The 20,400-nt window shown below is 38.8% G+C and overlaps 1 protein-coding gene across 1 annotated transcript in view; it reads left to right on the top strand.

Moving 5' to 3' along the window:
* Nucleotides 1-18,812, top strand: part of CPZ (carboxypeptidase Z) — a 35,118-nt gene extending 16,306 nt beyond the window's left edge. Inside the window, exons 5-11 of the mRNA XM_042871855.1 lie at nt 841-1,037; nt 2,012-2,173; nt 8,483-8,641; nt 11,775-11,910; nt 13,215-13,354; nt 16,482-16,581; nt 18,369-18,812. Coding sequence (XP_042727789.1) covers nt 841-1,037; nt 2,012-2,173; nt 8,483-8,641; nt 11,775-11,910; nt 13,215-13,354; nt 16,482-16,581; nt 18,369-18,718 — 1,244 coding nt within the window. The 3' untranslated portion in view covers nt 18,719-18,812. The remainder of the gene's footprint in view (nt 1-840; nt 1,038-2,011; nt 2,174-8,482; nt 8,642-11,774; nt 11,911-13,214; nt 13,355-16,481; nt 16,582-18,368) is intronic.
* The last annotated feature ends 1,588 nt before the right edge of the window (nt 18,813-20,400 follow it).

Here is a 20,400-nt window from a genome sequence, read left to right on the forward strand (position 1 = left end):
TTGCCAGGATAAAACAAAGCCTATGAATCAGGCTTTAAAATAAAAAGTGTGATATAGTATGATAAAAGATGGTAGTTTAACACATCACCTAGCATTTCCTTCTAAATCTATTGCTCCATGATTCTCAGGATGTGATTTTGGTAGCCTTAGTAAGCTGGCACAATAGCTCTGTGCCAGCCCTCCTTCCAGGTCCAGTGCTAGGCAATGGATGGGATCAAAGATGAAAATAAAGGGCTAGACAGGAAAGGGTGCATCTATTTTCTACTTTCCATTAATCTCTAATGAAGGATGGAAACTGAGAGAATAGCTGCAGAGAACTGTGAGGTTTAGTGTTACTAATAGTTCTATTCCAAGTCTGTTTAGCCTAAAAGGCATTTTTTATGCATTACCTAATTTATGTTCCAAATACATGGGTAATATATTACACATCTGCAGGTCATTTCTAAGATGTGTGACAATACAAAGCATCGTAGCAGCCCAAGCTAAGTGAGAGTGCCAGGGGTGTGTTTTGTCCCTTTTCTACAGCTTGACATTTGCAGCATCACAACTAATGAGTCAAAAAAAAAAAAAAAAAAAGCTTAGAGCAATGATTGCCCCTTATTGTACATGATCCCGAAAGTATGGATTTTGTTTCACCCATCCGGAAAGTGATTTAAATCATTGCTGAACTGACTTGTAGGGGAGAGAAATTCATCTGGAGTTGGTGTACTGTTTACAGCAATGTATGCATTAAATTACTGTAAATAAAACTTTCGTCTATAAGCTGTCTGTGTTACTCTTCTTTTGGAAGCCATCCAGGTATAATCAAATTAAAGCATCTCATTGCTTCATGTTCCACAGTCAAGCCAGAATTTAAGTACATTGGCAATATGCATGGAAATGAAGTTGTGGGAAAAGAACTGCTGATATACCTTGCTCAGTATCTGTGTTCAGAGTATCTTCTCGGGAACCCTCGCATCCAAACTTTGATCAATAACACCAGAATTCATCTCCTGCCTTCACTCAACCCAGATGGGTATGAACTGGCTGCGGAAGAAGTAAGAGACTTTTTATAAATAAATGTTCAGTGCTTCCTGCTTCTAAAATTCCCCCTAGGAAAATACAAACTTTAAGTGAAGCAGCAAGTATGGAACAGAGTGCTAATAACCAGCAGCTGGGCTTCCAGGCTGCTATGGGGGTAGGTTGCTTTCTGAAGACAATGTGAACAGACCTTCAAAGGAACCAGAGCCATGTTTGCCATTTTTCCTCCCTGCATGCATTGATGTGGGAATGACTGTGCTACTTTTTCACACATTTCACAGTCTCTGTTATCAGTTCTAGAACAGGATGCCCACTGACTCACTTTAATGACTTTTAAACTAATTTGTAAGTAAGGAAACATAATTTAATACTGTGGAATAGACGTTATTCCTCTTGTAGACTAACAGATGTAATAAAATGGTAATATGGTCTGTACTTTCAAGCTTTCATAAAGATGCCAGCTTTCAGAGATCAGCTGATGTCTGAAGGAGATGTATGAAAGCAACACTTCTGACAGATGTTACCTAGCATTCTTCTTTTTACCTCACTTCTATCAATAGCATAATTGGCATGAAACATGAAAACAGGAATTTCCTTTTTTTGAGTTGCTCAAGTGGTGAGCTTTACCCATTAAAATGATACTGGGGGTATTGCATACTGCCTGAACTTTTCTTTGAGCAAGAGCTGTAATTTTGTTTTTCTTTTCTTCTCTTCTAACCCACTCTGCATGTTGTTCTGTGCTGAGTAAGAAACTGCTGTGCTCCTCTCATGAGTCACATCACTGGTGAGTGAAATAGCTTTCATATGCTAGTAAGGGCAATCTCGGGGATAAGGAATGATTAATAACTATGGCTTTTTCTGACTGCATATACATTTTTAGCTTATCTCTGATGTATTTTAAAACATAACATTGCTAATTATAAAATGAAATTTTAAACACCTCCTTTTCCCACTAAGTTATACTGAACTGGGCTTCCGTGTTACATCTTAGGGTGCTGGTTACAATGGATGGGTGATTGGCCGGCAGACAGCTCAGAACTTGGACCTGAACAGAAATTTCCCTGATCTGACTTCAGAAGCTTATAGAAGAGCTGGGATTCGTGGGGCCCGCCTGGACCATATCCCCATTCCACAATCCTACTGGTGGGGTAAGGTATGAATTACAGATTTTATACATTTCATATACTACAGAGCAGCTCAGAAATTAAGAACCTGAGATTGCTTGGCCTTAGGTTATTCTCTAGTAATAAGATTTTATATATCGGACTAAACATGTTCAGAATTGCCATGAAAAATCCTGGTGTAGGTCTGGCCAAAGAGGCAGGTGTCACTGGGAAAATTTGTTGATAATTTGTATGATGCTATTATAAACTAAGAATCATAACAGGTATCAATTCACTGTTAGTTTTTTAAACTGAGGTACCATGTTTTTGTTCTGTTTTTCATTTATCATTGCCTCCCTTAATGTTGTTCAAGCACTCTAATTTCATTAGAAAGAGATTATCAAACTGAATTGTGGTTGACTTGAGCAGTAAGGTCAAAGAAACACAAGGGGGAATGGTTTTAAACTGAGACAGGAGAGGTTTATGTTAGATATCAGGAGGAAGTTTTTCACACAGAGGGTGGTGACACACTGGAACAGGTTGCCCAAGGAGGTTGTGGATGCCCCATCCCCAGAGGCATTCAAGGCCAGGCTGGATGTGGCTCTGTGCAGCCTGGTCTGGTGGTTGGTGACCCTGCACGTAGCGGGGGGTTGAAACTGGATGATCATTTTGGTCCTTTTCAACCCAGGCCATCCTATGATTCTATGATTCTATGTTGAAAAGCTTTTTTATGCATTTTTATATTGTGGGTTGCATTAAAAAAAACGTGGCCAGCAGGTAGGGGAATGTGATCCTCCTCCTCTACTGTGCCCTGGAGAGGCCCCATCTGGAGTATTCTGTCCAGTTTTAGGTGGTCTCCAGAGGTCCCTGCCAAAACCAACAATTCTGTGATTGTCAGACTCGGATCTCATTGCATTAAGCTCTGCACAGGTTTGATGCAGCTGTGGTTTCTGACTTGGAAACCACAAAAAGGCTTAGTGTGAAGTCATGTGGCATATGCTTTCCTCAAAAACAGTGGTTATAAATGACTACAAGCAGCTGGAGCAATGGGAAAATCCAGTCGGGCAGCAGTGGTGTTGGAATGGAGAGTTGCTGCCACCTCTAGACTCAGAGAGCAGAACGGGAAACTCCACTGCAAGAACTTGCACTTATCTTCACTAAGTGATACCCAGAGTTCCCATGGGGAACAGGATTGTTTCAGCAGCCTTTTTCAGTGTTAGCAAAAGATCTGAGACAGCACTCTGTGAATTTCTACTTTTCTATAGATGTTCTCATAAAAGGGCTGTACTATATCCCAAAGAAATCTCTAATGCTCCCCCAGTGTTTTGGTAACCCATTTCACAGTATTGACACGTGGATGAAAGCACCTCACTTCCTCAGCCTAATATAGATGTGATGATGCAAAGCTATGAGGAACTTAATGGTGCACTTTCTATCAGATCACTGATTTTCAACGTAAGTCATATCAAGAAGTTTATTCTACTTTATGCATGTTATTGTACAGATCCCAGCACATGTCACTAGATTTCTGAAAGAATAAGAGGTCATAGGCATAATAATTTCCAACTTTTTCCTGAACAATGACCGATAACACTGAACAGTAAATGCAAGTAATTTACAGAGCCTCAGATGAGAAAGAAGAGTTGAGAGCATGTGAAGCAGAACCAGAGGTTAAATGAAAACAGCTGACAAAATGTATTTTAGGATAGATGTCTAGAGAGGGAATTGTTTCAGGTCATTCCACTTGTGCTTTGTAGTTTTTTCATGGTTTACCTTGTCTCGTGAAGGATTTACTTTGTCATATAGGTATTAGGCTCAGAGCCATCCGTGTTCTCTTTTAAGGAATTTCTTTTCCTCCCTTTAAAGCTAGAATTTTGACTAGGAATGCCTGTGTTTTGCAATAAATCTCTGAGCACAGCTCACTTCTATATATCTGTTATCCTATTCCCAAATGGCAATCCAAGATTAATCATTTACTTGGGAACCTGCCTGCATTTACAGCACAAAGTACTAATTACCCAGAACATGCTGAGTAATAACAATGTTATATCACAACAGTCATTATAAATATATATGTCTAGCTTATTGGAAGTAGCTATGCTACTTTAAGCCCACTTGCCGAAGCTGACTCTTGGTGAGAACTTCTTGCTGGGTTCCTGGTTTGAGAGCAAACATTGCCTTGTTCTCAATCTTGTCTAAGTTGGCTACTCCATGCAAATGCACTTCTTTTTGATCCATATCTATATGTGTGCTTCCCTGGAGGGAGATGCTTGCAAGGATTTGTTCCCTGCCTTAGGAGCTCTTTCATGGTCTATACAAGTCCCCTGAGCAGGCAGGATACAGAATCATCTGACACATTTGAAAAATTAATTGAAAATGCTTTTACTTTTCCTTTGAGGTATCCAAGAAGGCTGGTTTTGTCCTTTCAGACTGGATGTAGTGAGTGGGAAGCAGACTCTGGGGAAGGAATGGAGATCTGCCTCCAGTTACGAGCCACTCTGTCTCACTGCATCCAGAGGTGCAGGGCTGAAGGCTGTAGCACACCTAAGGAAAGTAAAAGATGACCTTCATCCCTCTTTGTGATAGTCCACCGTCAGCTTATCCCATATGCAGCCTAGAGTCCTCATAACTGTCCGGATCTTTGTTCTCTGACCTCCTTGATTCCACCTCTGAGTTCTACGTCTGTCCTGATCACTCTGCTACTCTTTGGGATAGTTAGTGTAGGCAGCCTCCTGCAGTTATTTTTACAACCACCTGTTCAGCTTTCTTACATGTTGTGTATCATCAGAGCAGTTTATAGAGGGCTAGTTGGAGACAGGCTAACATTTCTCCCACAGATTCCTCTACTGCTGTGGCCAGTTCTGCCCCTGGTCACTCCCATGTGTCTGCGCTACAAACAAGGAACTGGGAAACCTTGGCACCAAACCACCCTCTGTCTAATGACTACCTTAGTGGGAACAAGCCCTGGGGTATAAACATGGCCCTTCTCCTAAAGGCTAGTCCTTGCTTAGGAAAATGAATTAGAAACAAGGTGATGATTCAGTGATTCATTCTTCATACTACCAAAGGACTCAGGGGACCTCTAGGTGCTTCCTTGATCCCAAAATGTTTTCTGACCTAAACAATACCAAAAGCATCTCCAAAACCTTGTGCTTTGCAGAACAAAGGAGAGAACTAATTTGTCTGTGGTCTGAATGGCACCACAAAATCTCCTTAATAACTGTAGTTATGCATGGTTCAGAAACATAAGTGTAAGCAGTCTCACCAGCTTGGGTTCCTCTCCTCCACCGGTGGCAGTTAAAGGGCAGCCAAAGCACCTTTCCCATAGGGAGTTTCAATTCTGTCAGGCAAACAAACCCATGGCTCCTACAGAAGTCAGCTTTGTCTATGCAAAAGCGTTAGATCATGCATTTCAACACCAGTGTCTCAGCTTTCATTTACTTAATAGTGTTTATTACCTGCCTTATTAAAGTAATTATGTGGGTATTGCAGGACATTGTAAGTGGTCCCAGCCAATCTCATAATCTCAGGAGAGCTCTGACTTCCCTCCAGACCTTACTGTACAGTGGTTTTTGTTCCCTGGCATTTTAAATTATTGAACTAAGGGGTCTGAATGCTTGGTCTGAGAGACTTTGGGCTTCATTTGAAGTGAATCCAGTTAAATTGGCTTGACTCTAACAGAATTTGGAGGTCTGTGCCAGTGAAGGCTGGCACAGCATTTTGAAAAATGAACCTTGTTGTTTCTAAAAGAGGGGGAAAAAAAGCCTTTGAAAGCTATGGAGACAGTAACTAATTGCAGTATAATTGATAAAAATGAGATTCCTGTTTTAAAAGGTAATGCCCATTCACTGTAGTTATGCCCAAATAATTTAGCTGTTTTCTAATTATATCCCGAATTGTTCTTGTGAGATGGATACCTTAAGATTGATTTCCTCTGACTGAGAAACAAGAGTCTTGGTGAAAAAAATGAAAAACAAACACAGAATCCACATTATAGTAAAAGTCTATGAACAGTCAAAGGCCAGAGTGAGACAGAGTCTGATATCATTCAAAGGATCTGAACCAAGATAAAAAGGGTGGACACATTTCAAAGCCTTAATCATGGATCACAAAGTTGCTGAAATGCTATTAGGATAAAAACAATGACAGTGAAATTACTGTTTTTTTCCGCAACGTTTGGTCCAACAAGACACTGGCTATGTGACTCAGCAGTGCCTTGCAGCTTATGCAGGTATCTAGTGAATAAGTCAGCTAAGCAGAAGAGAGCAGAATATCAGAGCTCTCTGAGTCAAAATTCTAATTTTACCCTTGCCCACGGAATGACAGAAGCAGCTAAAATCTTATCAAGACCTAAGAGCACTGTTTGAAAGTATGGCTGCTTCTGGCATCGGGCATGTCCTTGCTGGCTGGGCAGCTGCACGTGGGGCAGGGAGTACCCTTTCCTTCTGGAGTGCTCTCTATCTGACTTTCAGAACGTTTTTTCAGGCCATGCCCTTTCTGGGAACTAATCTTCACAATTAAACAAAAAGCCTGATTTAGGTTTCCAGTGTGCAGAGTGCTGCTGGTAGTGGACAGGTGGTGCAACCTAGCTTGTGTCCGTATGTTAGCTGCAACTCACACATTTCTTAATCATAAAATTATAGAATTATAGAATCATAAAGATTGGAAAAGACCACTAAGATAATCAAATCCAACCATCTGCCCATCAGTGATTTACCTTGCAGCAGTGTCATGGCCCTCATGTTCCTACTGCTTCCCAAATACAAGGTACAGACTTTTCAAACAGCGCAGCTAATGCATCCAAATCGTATGCAGATAAATGTAAGGCTGTGAGTGGATGTATGAAGAGAGTAGAGGTAGAAAAGTGTGATTTCCTAGTGTGCCTGGTCGATATACCAGAATATCCATTTAGATGTGCCTCATCCAAAAGTTACATCTGCGCAGGGACTGATGTGAAGAAAACAGGAATTACTGTTGCAGTAAATGTTTCTGTCTTTAGGGTGTTATTTATTTAAGTTCTGTACCTACTGTGTTTTGAGCTATATAGCACAACCATTGGAGGCACTTAGCCTCACAAGCACTGGATATTAGCCCCTCCAGGACCCTGATTGCAAGATTTCCCCAGAGTGGATGGAATCAATGCAAAAGGTGACATGCAGTGTTGGCAGCCCTGCAGAAACACTGAAGTAAATCTAGCATAACAAACCTTGCACTTTTTTTTTTTTTTTTTTTTTTTTTAATATACTTAAACTTGCATATCTGCACTTGTGCAAAGCAGAGTATGGATCGACGACGTTCTTTTTCCCTGATATCCTCGCAAGTTGCAAACAAAACAGCCTCACCTCCAAGAGCACCGACTGGTGTCTGGGCTTGCAAGGACCAGCCACCAGGTGACACTGTTAGCCCGAAGAATTCGCCAATGCCGAAGCTGGGTCCGTGAAACCGCTCCGCAGAACGGAGCAGGACGGAACCCCGCGTCTGCGATGTCCGATCCCCACTCCCCGGCAGCTATCACCTCACATACACTGCCAGAAAGACGAATTTTGTGACCTATTTGCAATAGTTCCCTGCAAGTGAACTGCAGTTGTTGCTGTGTATTATATCTTTTCTTTTCCTTTTATTTGCAGAGCTAAGGTTAATATATGAGATGTTATTTGCAACAAATGCTGAGCGTTACAAATTGGTCCTTGTATTCCATCCAAAGTCAGTCCTGCTGTTTCAGAAATGTAATTAGAAAAGACATCTAGTTTGCAAATAATAGTAAAGCACCGCGAAAAATAATGCCATCATCACTTTGAATTGCTGAAAATGTCACTGCAGTGAAAAAGTATTCTTTGTCAAAGTTCCTGTTTTTTTGTTTTTGGTTGTTGTTTGGGTTTTTGTTGTTGGTGGTGGTGGTTTGGGTTTTTTTCATTAGTTTTTCCACAGTGTTTGCTTCTGATTTATAGGGATATAAAAACAGTACGTGTAATCTAATCAATTTTTTATAGTAAGGGCAGCGAGGCACTGGAACAGGTTGCCCATAGAGGTTATGGATGCTCTGCCTTGAAGATATTCAAGGTCAGGCGGGACAGGGCTCTGTGCAATTATCTAGCTGTAGGTGCCTCTGTTCATTTCAGGGGAGTAGGGCTAGATGATCATTAAGGGTTCTTTCCAGCTCAGAAATCCTATGTTTCTATGATCTGTTCCCTGGAGCAAACTGACACTTTTCCCCCATTAATCATTGGAATGGAAGAGCTGAAGAGCCTCATCGTTCTCCTTCTTGACACACTCTTCTTCACTGGACTTTATCCTGCTAAAAACCAAATCTCTCCAGAGCTGAAAAATCAGTCATGGCTATTTTTCCTCCTGGTTTTCAGGTGGCACCTGAGACTAAAGCAGTCATGAAGTGGATGAGGTCCATCCCGTTTGTTCTCTCTGCCAGCCTCCATGGGGGTGAACTGGTTGTGACTTATCCTTATGACTATTCAAGGCATCCTATGGAAGAAAAAGAGTTCTCCCCTACACCTGATGAGAAGGTAAGATTATTTTTGTACAGTAGGTATATTGATATGGTTTCCATATTCAGAATTTGAATTTTCTCTATCAAGTAGTGCTATTTAGCTCTTTGTATCTGTTGTAGTTCCCATGGAAATAAATAGGAGGTATTCCCCCCCCCCAAAAAAAAAAAAAAAAAAAAAAAAAGTTTATGCATTAAGTAATTCATAGTAATTCATACAATTACTGAATACTGAATGTTCTCTAAAAGATAGCTATCAGATTGATGTGTACAAATTTACTCATGTTTTGTGAGGCCAAACAAGCTTTCAGGAGACCCAGGTTAAGAAAATTAAGGATATCACTATATAATGGGTGAAAGCCCTGCTATTTTTACCACTGTTTTCCTAGAATAATAGAAGCAATCCTCATCAGAAGTGTTATTTCTCGTTGAAATCTGTCGTAACAAAAAGGCTGCCTACCATATGGTGGCAGCCTCGTAACATTTATTCCAGAAGAATAGGAATGATTTTCCCCTCTCAGGTTCCTCAGCTGGGAATCACTGTAAATCTTCTGTAAAATTTTTTGCTGTCTTTCCTATTTCCCTTTGATTTCCTCAATCTAGTATTCATTGCTGACAAGCCCACTAGGAGAAGAGTCAGCTCTTTATCCTTCTAGTGTATGCTAAAAGTGTCCCTGGCCTCTTAAGTAAATGTGGTTCCTTACCCAGCTTACAGCAATTGAAAATCATCAGAAGTTGGTGTTTGACTAGAGGTATCCCTTATCTTTGAGCACATCTCTGGGATGAATCTCTTCTAAAGTGACAGTTCTCATCAGCAACTATTAAATATTTATCACTACTTAACACTTTCCATATCAATTCATTTCTTCTGAGCAGCATGAAGTGTACTGGCTGTGTGTGCATAACAATGATTTAGCTAAAGGAGTCCCAGTTAGCACAGAGATGTTGCAAGATTGTGGCCACTCACTCCTCATCCAGCAGTTCAGACGTGGGAATGAAGGACAACTGTCCCTCCATCATCTCCATTCAGAGACAGCATGGATGTTTTGAATGAAATGATTCATAATGTAACATAACACGAAAGGATCCATCCTTTGGGATGGAGTAAGCCCTAATTGTATCCTTGGTTTGAGAGACATAGATTCCTGGTTTGTAAGACACAGAACCTCATGCTGAGGTGGCTTCATAGTCAGTATCAGCAAAGCTTGGGAAACTAATTACAAGGTTGGAAGTTTAGAACATATAGGGGTGGGTTAGGGATGTCCTCCATTTAAACCAACTTTTCAATAGTCAGCTCAGGAACCTTAATAATGCTACCAGCATCACTTGGCTTTTGCTCAGGAAGTTATAAAATGTGTACTAGTGAAGTGACCTGCATTTAACTAATGTCATCTGCTGCTGCTGCTTCTGGGCAACTGGCAACCTGAAGTATTGCAGCATGTTTTAGCTGCTATATGTTAGCTGTATCCCTTGTTCTGAGCAGTGATTTACCAAATGCACCATGCAAGGGGAAGAGAGGCAAATTTGCACCCTTGGCTGCAGCCCTGGGTGAAATGCTGCTGTACAGATAATGTTCAGAATTTCAAAAGTCAAATTCTGCAAAGCACATTCAAACTAGATCTCCAAAAGCTCCTGGATGTTGCCATTTCTGTATGTCTCTCATAGTATATGTGTGGCAGTATGGAGATCCTCCTGGCAGTGGCAGATTTCAAGCCTCTTTAACCTGCATTACTGGCTAGGCTTCTAGCTGCTGAGTCTCAAAACTGACCCATGCCCTTATGTCACTTTCTTGCATCTATTTGGGCTAACCTAATCCAGAACCTTCCTTTTTTTTTTTTTGCCTGCTGTTTCCAGCAGACTGTTGTTGCTTTGTGATACAGAAGTGGCACTGATCCCTGTGACCAGTAACATATGCACTAAAATGGAGTCAAGTTCACTCCCTTTGCAGAATGGAAACTCTCCCTTTCTCCCACTCAAAAAACCCAACCTGTGTCAATCAGTGGGATCAGTATTGGCATGTAACAGCATGTACCCTGTTCTAGCAACTGAACATCATGCTTCCAAAATTCCTCTTCATTATCTCACTTTATGCTCTTTTATATAATGCACTCTTCTGTATAAACATGGAATTATTTTGAGGTCTGTGGCCAGTCACAGCTATTCTGGCCATCAGAAAGATTTTGGCAAATTTTTTTTTACATGGAATCACAGAATCCTAGAATGGTTTGGGTTGGAAGTGACCTAAGATTTTAGACACCCAATTCCTTGCATGTTGTCTTAAGAACTGTGCAGTGCAACCTGTAATGCTGATCTGATCTGGTGGCTTCTTACAATTGCTGTCATTTCAGGGCTGAAATCTGGAATTGTAATTTTTATAGATGAGATTTGAATCAAATAAATGATGGGAGTATACGTGTTAAAATTTGGAATAAACATTGAAGAAAAAGTGACAGAAAACTGACTCAAAGAAATGGCTCCCCCAGATCACTTCTTCTTCTGTCTTCACTTCATGTACTCATCACTTTTCATTTCTGGATGGTGACTCAGCTGTTCTTCATCACTATTAACACACTTAAGAGATCGGTGGTGACATACTCCATCTCTACATCCTATCTTTCCATTTTTAGGAATGCTTTCTGCCCCATGGAGAAGCAACTGTCATTGAGATCAAACTGGCAGGTTGTCCTGTGAGAAGGATAAGTGCAAACCAAATTGACACTGTCTATTTTAATCACCAGCAGCTGATGCAAAGATCTGGTTGGGCTGAGGCTGGTGTAGGTGTTTCTGAAGGAGTAAAAATAGCAACAGTTAGAACATAATGGAGAGACATGATTTCAGCTATTAAACCTGGGATTTAGACCGACCAAACAAACTTCTATGTCTGCTGAAGACAGGTTAAAGCCAAGTGTTATAAAATCAACTGGTATTTAGTATTGGCTAAATAAATTGGATTGCAGAGAAGCACATTAGAGAAGAAAGCAAGTGAAAGCTTTCTGACAGAACATCCTTGCACAGAGGTTCTTCCTCTCCATCAGCCTCAAGGACTCAGAGTTGCTCACTGTCTGGGCTCAACAACAACAAGAGTTTCTAGCAGCAATAGCCATGACTGAAGGCTAACATGTTTACTGTTTATTTCACACCATTTTTTTCAGATGTTTAAAATGCTGGCAAAAGCCTATGCTGATGCACATCCAGTCATCTCAGACCGATCGGAACATCGCTGTGGTGGAAATTTTGTAAAACGTGGAGGTATTATAAATGGTGCTGAGTGGTACAGCTTCACTGGAGGTAAAACCACTTTACCATCATTTCAAGTGAGGTAAAACCTCTATGCGACCTTTATGAGATACAAGGGTTTGACAGAAATAATTTTATTCATTTCAGTTTATTTTAGTCTGATCCTTGCAAAAACTTATCTGTAAGGGATTAAAATAGTGATATGTATGTTGGTAGCACTTATTTCCAGCTGCCAAGGGACATAATTAAGCCTGATAAAACCCAGAAAAATTAACAAGCTATACAAGTCATGTTTGTTATTGTATATAAGATCCTTCTATTTTTAAAATCTGAAAAGTAGAAATAAATGCTTAATGCTGTGCTGTCATACCGTAGTACCATAGGTTTTATTTCATTTTTTGTATTTGTATTCTTTCTGAATGTATTGCTTTTTCAATTTGTTTAAAAAAACTTTTTTTTTTTAAATGAAAAACAACAGCAGAAACAAACTTCCCATTAATTTGTGCTTAAGTTGGTAATTTTATTTCCTCAATAGTATTGTTCATTTTTTTTTCAGTATCTAATGGATGAGTTACTAGTATTCATAACATTTTCAGAGGCACTTCAATTATGTCTTAAAATTGAACTTGGACAGTTCTTAAAACTATTGTGTTGAAACTGGGCATTCAGAAAGATGTGAGGCATGAGTGAGAATCAAGTTTAAATATCTTAGACTTCCATTCTTCTGAAAATTATATCCAGTGCCATTTGTGCAGAAACATTTCCAAATATTCTAATAGCAAATGGTCATGTATATCCTGATGAGCTTTGGCAATTATATCTAATATGGCTGGTTATCCAATTAATGTGATTAGCCAATTCTTCACAGAATCACAGAATCGTAGGGGTTGGAAGGGACCTCCAGAGATCATGGAGTCCAACCCCCCTGCCAAAGCAGGTTCCCTACAGCAGGTCACACAGGTAGGCATCCAGGCAGGTCTTGAACATCTCCAGAGAAGGAGACTCCACCACCTCCCTGGGCAGCCTGTTCCAGTGCTCCGTCACCTCACTGTAAAGAAGTTCCTGCGCACATTTGTGCGGAACTTCCTGTGCTGCAGTTTCCAGCCGTTTCCGTTTCATATCTTTCTATTGCTGCTTCTTGGCCAGGTGTGCAATACTTGAAATGATGTTTTTTCACTGGAAAGCAGTGTTACAGTCATTAGTTAATTTGCAGCTGAAACAAGTTCTAGCATTCTGAATTTGTTGGATAATTTATAAGTATTGGCCATTGCATTCATCCAACTGCAACAGCAAAGTTCCAGTTTGGAGTTAAATGGGTTCTTCTTTATCTCTTCTTTTTCCTTCTGAACCTGCAGGTATGGCAGATTTTAATTATCTTCATACAAATTGCTTTGAAGTTACTGTGGAGGTAGGATGTGAAAAATTTCCATTGGAAGAAGAACTGTTTACAATCTGGCATGAAAACAGAGATGCCCTTCTGAACTACATGGAGATGGTATGACTCTACATTTTCAGACCTTAATGCTTATGGTTTTCTTCTTATTTTCTTTGTCAATATTTCTCCCATTACTGTTTTCCTGGTTAGTTATCATTGAGACAGCACTAAATCAGTCATCACATTCCACCTGCAGCCCAGGGCCTCCACTTGTCTGACAGAGCATTCAGATAATATTTGCCTTGTCTTTCAGGAATGATGAAAATAGAGAAATTTAAAACAATGAAAAAGGGAATTGTATCTAAATACTTTCAATGTTATAAATCAACTTTCTAACTTTAATGCCAAGAAAAAAAAAATACATGTAGAAAAATACAAATCAGCCTTTCTCCTGAAGAATAAACCAAGATCTGTTTTCCAGAAAGCTTCTTGGAGCTTTTTCACTGTAATATTCTGTGCTCACGGCCAAACTCCGCTGCACAGCAACAGGAGATACAGACTCAGTTGAAATGGGGAGGTTCTTAGTAACTTGCTAGAAACATTGTTTCCACACTTCTAAGCTCAATTTCTAGATAAAACAGTTTAAAATGTTTGAGGCCTCATTTTCTGAAGGGACAACTGTATGTCTGTGAGCATTAAAGCAAGCCATTAGAAAGTCATTTTTAATAATAAGCTTGAGCTCAGCAAAAACAAATACCTCATTGACAATAAGTAAGTGAGCACAGAAACAGAAGTTGCTCCTCTTTCTCTCAGCCATTAGTAGATTAGATTTCTGTCATGCCTTATTTTGATAGAGTACACAGTAATTTAAAATAGTTAGGAGTGTCTTTATTGCCTTTCTAAGCAACCTCTTGCTACTTGTGGTAAGTATCATCATTCAATAAAGTCTACAGTACAGACCACCAAACTCATTTCATTTTACAGCTGTCTGATGAAAATGAGTTTTAGTGAATCCAAATGGAGCTGGGTTAAATCCATATATATTGCAGTTGAAGCCTTCAAGATGTAAAGATTTTTATAGTGTGAGATACTGTAGAAGTCTGTGCCGGAAAAGCTTTTTGAGTAAATGCAGGACAGTAAGCAAAACAACTTTGCAGATAAGGATGACTGAATTACTCCCGATAAGGATTAAGTCTGCCATAACCAATTCTAACTTTTCTTATTCTGATACATACCAGGCTGGTTGGTGTTGTACAAATCTCCTTGGCTTAACACACTGAAGTAGTACTCATTTTCATAAACACTCATCTCTTCTCCCCATTGGAAGTTGCACCAAAAAACACTCTGAAAACTACATGGCACAGACCTGAGGCAAACCCAAAAACAGTGTATTTAATAAAGCAAACCAAATCAACATCATTAAACAAATTTCATATTTGTCATTTTTATCCTCTCATGTTGTAATTGCAAAATTATTACTGAAGTTGGATGAGGTCATACTACTTTGAGTATGTCTACAGTGTAAATTCAATTTGGCTCAGAGATTACTCTTCTGACCAGATTTACCCACTATCCATATGATAAATCCTCAAGTTCAATGCTGAAAAGTAAATTGCAGTTCTTCATCATAATCTTTTTTAAGGGACAGTTTTTAAGTCCTTAGACTGAGTCATTCCTAAATCCATCAGTGCATTGCTCCACTCAGTATGGAAAGGCTACATTAAAATGACAGTAGAATATCACCTTAAATAAAAGCCTGCTGTCATTTGACAATGCTAATTATTTTAAAAGCTTAGTATGAAAAAGTTACCATAAAGTCAGATGTTCAACTGCTTGTTTTTAAACATATCTATTTTCCACTTTATTTTTTTCACTGCTTTGATGCTTTGCTCTTTAAAGTCAGGAAGAAAAATAAGTAAAGAAGAACAGCACAAGTTAATCATAACAATTCACAGGAAAAACAGAAGTAGAATCACTTTTCAATTACAAAGCTCATATAGAGTTTCCAGCAGAAAAATTTCCATTTTTGAAAGCTCCAAAAGAAAGATCCTTACATAAAGTGAGCTTTTTTTGCACCTCTTCGTTTGACAGAATTCACATTGCTCTTTATTTTGTCACCAAACACATTTCTCATCAACTCAAGCAGCTGTGCTTGTAGAGAAGAGAAGAAGGATATTGTACACACTGCTATCATGACAGTCTGACATGTAGTGATGTGTAGGCAGCACGGAGATGATGAGTCCAAAGTGGCTTAAAATTTTCCTGAAATACTCTTATTCGCTCATATGACATAAAAATATTAAAATTCTGTAACTGTATTCAGTGTTATATATTGATTAATATTCATAAACCCGTGTTGAAAATGATTTTAAAATATTGCATTAAGAATTGCATAGGATATCAGGATTGCACAAAGGATTACATATTTAATAATATTAATACAGAGATAAATATAACATTACAAATATTTATTCTTCTTCTGATTTCTCCTTAACTTAGAATTCATGTTATTATTTTATTTGTATGTTTTTACTCTAAAATAGTAAAATTATGTCTACCACAAGACAGTTGTGCAGTTTTGGTTCTTTAAGCACTTTGAGATCCCTTAGGAAGAAGTGGAAGAAAATGAAAACTACCTATTTCAACTAACAAAAAACACCTGGTTTCTTTGTAAAACTTCATTAACTGATTCTGCTGCCAGCATGGCAGTGTATTGTTTATGTGTGTTATTGTCTTAAAGCTAAGAATTATGCATGATTTTGATTTACTTCTCACATCTTTTAATGCTGCACTTTGAGTAAAGGGCCACTGCTCTATGCTGATTTGATTCCGCTCATTGCAGCAATGATCCCTTTACACTGTGTGTAGAGCATCAGATTGCTTTTTACAGCTTTAACTTTTCATTTCTTTCTAGTCCTGGGTCTAGGATAGGCAATCAGCAACAGTTTCTAAGTGCTGAAGTTGTATCATGAGATGCTACTTATCTGCGCAGTGGAGGGATCCTCATTGCAATGCACAGCAACATGCCTAGCCTGGGAAAGTGCTTGTTCAGTTCTCCCTTTTCATCAGCTCTCTCCAAGAAGATATTGCTGCTTTTGAGATCTCAGTGTAGAAAGAGTTATTAGCACCCAAGATCCTCTGTAATGGATCAAACCTCTCAAAAGTTGTTTCCTCTCAACACAGGTAGAATATTCAGATGTAGTGCTATGATCAATGACTCTTATCTATCCTTGCTTTGCTTTTCCAGGTTCATCGGGGAATAAAAGGAATTGTGTCTGATAAATTTGGCAACCCAATTAAAAATGCTAGAATTTCAGTCAGAGGCATCCAGCATGATATCACCACAGGTAATATTTTTATTTCAGATTTTTTCCTGGGGCAGAGTGAAAGCGCTGAGAAGTGAACCTGTGAACTCTTGTCACATCTGATGGAAATGTCACCTTATTGAGAAGTCAAGGCTCAGCTGTGAGTTTGTTTTGAGAAAAGTAAGAGAGAGCAAACATCAAACTGACTGTTGAGTCTGTCATATCTCTGGGATGACACAGTCCTTGCAGTTAAAACTTCCACACGAAGCTGTCAGCCAGCCATCAAAAAGAATGAATATTAGAGAAATTCAGAAATCCACCTAGAAGTACACAGTTCATGTCTGGAGGAATATAGCAATATCCCTGCTGGGAGGCCAAGACTACTCTGTCCATCTTGTATTCATGGAAAATAGATGAGACATTCTCAGCATGAGATATAGAATGTATAGTAGGATCTGCAGTGTCTTTAGCAGCTGGAATAATTACTGTGTTTGCAAGGCAAGCAAACTTTTTCCATGTGAAAACCAGTATAAATATAAGCAATCTGTGAACAATGTTTATATCAAATGCAGAAGAACATAGAATTTTGAATTATGTTCAACGTCACCAGCTGATAACTACATATCGAGGTGTGTGCAACTGCTAATTTTCACAGTCCTAAAGTTCTGAGCACTGGAATAAATACTTTCATTTTTTTATTGATTTCAATGGGACAGGATAGGCCATAGGAGTGCAGAACAGAAGACATGAATGGTAACATTTTTTATGACGATAGTTGAATCAATTTGGAAAGCTATGATAACTTATTATGTAGTGGATGCTTTCCAGCTTTTGGGAAAAAAGAAAAAAAAAATAAAAAAATCACAAGTTAAAAAAAAAAACACACACTTTAACATCAGAAAGGATGCAATAGTGGAGATTATGCATATTCTTTAAATTGATGGGAGATTCTGGCATGAATTAGGGTCTCTTCCCAGGTGATGGCTTTACATTGGCAATGGACATTTAAAGAATTAAGGGTTGAATAAAAAATATGTTTATACTGAAGTAAAATGGAGCATTTGTACTTGTGTTAGGTGGGGTTAAAAATGTTACAGGATTAAAACATCTTTAAATTTCAGTGTCAAAAAAAAGGACTGAAAATTCCATGGGAAAATAACATTAATACAGCATTAACTGAGTTAAGAAACATAACATTTAAAATAAAGGGAATACAAAATGGAGAATAAATATTGCATTTTAAAACTCCCTGCTTTTTGCCTGCGGGGCCTAACCTTCAGCTGGAGGAAATTTACACTCATTTTATACTAATGGCAATTTATACCATCTGCAGCTCTGACTGCATGGTCTTATGCACTATAACATCTGTAAAGTAGTAGAATGTAATATAATAAAAAGAGGGATTTCTTACCTCTTTTGACATGCTATATTTATGTGTATATTGCAGCTTGGATTCTGCTTTCACTTTCTTAAGTTTCATGTAGTTTTTAACTCATGTTATTTCTTTGGAGTTATTCCTTGTGCCCATAGGCAAGCAGCAAGGAAAGCTTCCCAGTTACTGAAATTTTGTATGTGAATTTTACTCCCTAAGTTCCCAAATGCCAGACTTTCAAAGGCAGAGTATATTTTTGTCCTTCAAATGTTTCAGTCTGAACTTTTTTCCAAAATTTGTGTCAACTTGTTTCTAAAATCCTTTAAAAACCTGCTCCCTAAATGTTTGTGTATATGTGTATGTATGTATTCACGAGTATACACGAGTATGAGTATGTATCTGTAAAGGATGGAACACCAACTAAACTCTGTCTTCTTGTGTCTTTGCCTTTCCAAAGCTGCTGATGGAGACTACTGGCGACTCCTGCCTCCAGGGACGTATGTAATCACTGCCCAAGCCATGGGCTATACCAGGGTGATGAAAAGGGTCACCCTTCCCATCAAGATGAAACGGGCTGGACGAGTCGACTTTGTCCTTAGACCCGTTGAGGTTTGGCCTAACAAACTTCTCCGCCAGCCCATGGAAGGCATGAATGACCAGTATGACCCACTGGAACTGTTTGACCCTCATGCTCAACATGCACAGGCTCGGGGAGGGTCACAGCAGGTCAGGGAGAAGCCCTGGTGGTGGTCCTACTTCAGCTCTCTAGGCCTGCATAAACCTCTCTGGCTGCTTAAACAGCATTGAATGGTGCCGTCGTGCTCTGCACACCTTGTTCTGCTGCCCTTCCGCCCAGCTCCATGCACCCTGATTGCTCTTAGCAATATTTAAATCTGTGTCATTTGAAAGTACAATGTTAATTCAAGCCACCTGCTTCTTTTGTTTTCTCTTTGCACACAAGTGAGTCTGTTCAATTGTTTTTATATATTAAAAGCAACGGTGCTCACCCATTCAAGAGACAAGTTTTATGTAGTCTTTTTCTTAGTAATGTGCTGTACTTCTGCCCATGTAGTTAATCATCACATTCATTATTTATTAGGTTCTAAGTACCTGCAGGAATATATTCCTGATCCTTTAATGCATTTTTGTACATGCCTTAACATATTAATGACCACGTACTAAAAACAATTTTCAGAAATCTCTTCTCTTTTTACATTATTTTACTATATTAAGTTCCATTCATTAGCTCTTCTAATATAGCTCACAGTCATTTTTTAAGTCCATCATGTGACATTAGCATTGATTTTGGACTGCAAAAAAAATCATTAGGAATATGGAAGTAAATCTGTACCTGAGTAAGTAGCACATTCCATAGGATGGGCTCCTCACAGACAGGTCAGTATTAATGAGGAATCATTAAATAATGTTTTCCCAAGTACTGTTTCGGAAATTACCCTTTGAAGACAAATGTAATAAAAAATCGTTACTCAGTCTTATTTCTTTGAACTCCTTTGCATCAATAGATCTACAGAATCAAGAAAAATGCTTGGAAAGTAGATTCTGTTCCAAGAAGTGTGAAAATCCAATCATTATGATGTATAAATGTTAATATAATTTGAAGTTTTCTAGTTTAATAAGTAAAGCAAAACACAGACATATATGCTCACTCATGGAAGTACACACAACCTATTATGTAGAAAAGTGCATGAAGTAATTTGAAGAATATGACACATTATGCTAAAGGATGTTAATATCACACAGTCTTTAGTCCACTGGATTATTAATGGAATAATCTAATAAATCATTAAGTTCTTTCCAAAACAGTTAAATACGTAAATAGTGGTCTTGCAAGATGCTGTCCTCCCTCAGAAATGCTTTCTGAATATCCATGATTTTGATGAAACATTTAGACTCATACTTCCTTTTGGCTTGCAGTGGATAATGAGCTTCATGCACTTACAGTAATTTCTCATTTGAATGCCACATTGTGTGATCAAGGTGTTTGGAACTGATGTACTTCCTGCACGAACTGCTGTATTAGTTGTCTGGATTGCCCTATGATTTCTAAAAACCTTTTCCTCAACTTAGATTAAAAAAATCCCATATTACATGAGTCCTGTACTCCATGTGCATGTATCTTAAACTATAATTGCCTAAGAAGACCCAGGAGATGAATGACTTTAAGTCTGCAGCCAGACACTGTACATGCTGAGTGCCTTATTCCCTGCTGTAACCTGATAGAAGTTCAGAATCTGTTAGTCCAGTGTTTAAATGTTTGCAGGTCTGGAGTCTATGTAAAAATGAAGGAAAACCAACTCATAGCATTAACAAAACTAGTTATATGAGGCCAAATGTACTGCATACACAAATTAGCGATCCTTTCCCAGGCTTACTGAACTGAAGAAACTCTGAATCCTAAATGTTTCACAGAGAAATAAGCAAGAGATATACCTCCAGACTGTATTTCCTGCAATAGGTATTACCACTGT

The sequence above is a fragment of the Lagopus leucura genome, unplaced genomic scaffold (assembly GCF_019238085.1).
Source record: "Lagopus leucura isolate 7727_CA_CO unplaced genomic scaffold, USGS_WTPT01 Super-Scaffold_100004, whole genome shotgun sequence".
In the NCBI taxonomy this organism is placed as follows: domain Eukaryota; kingdom Metazoa; phylum Chordata; class Aves; order Galliformes; family Phasianidae; genus Lagopus; species Lagopus leucura.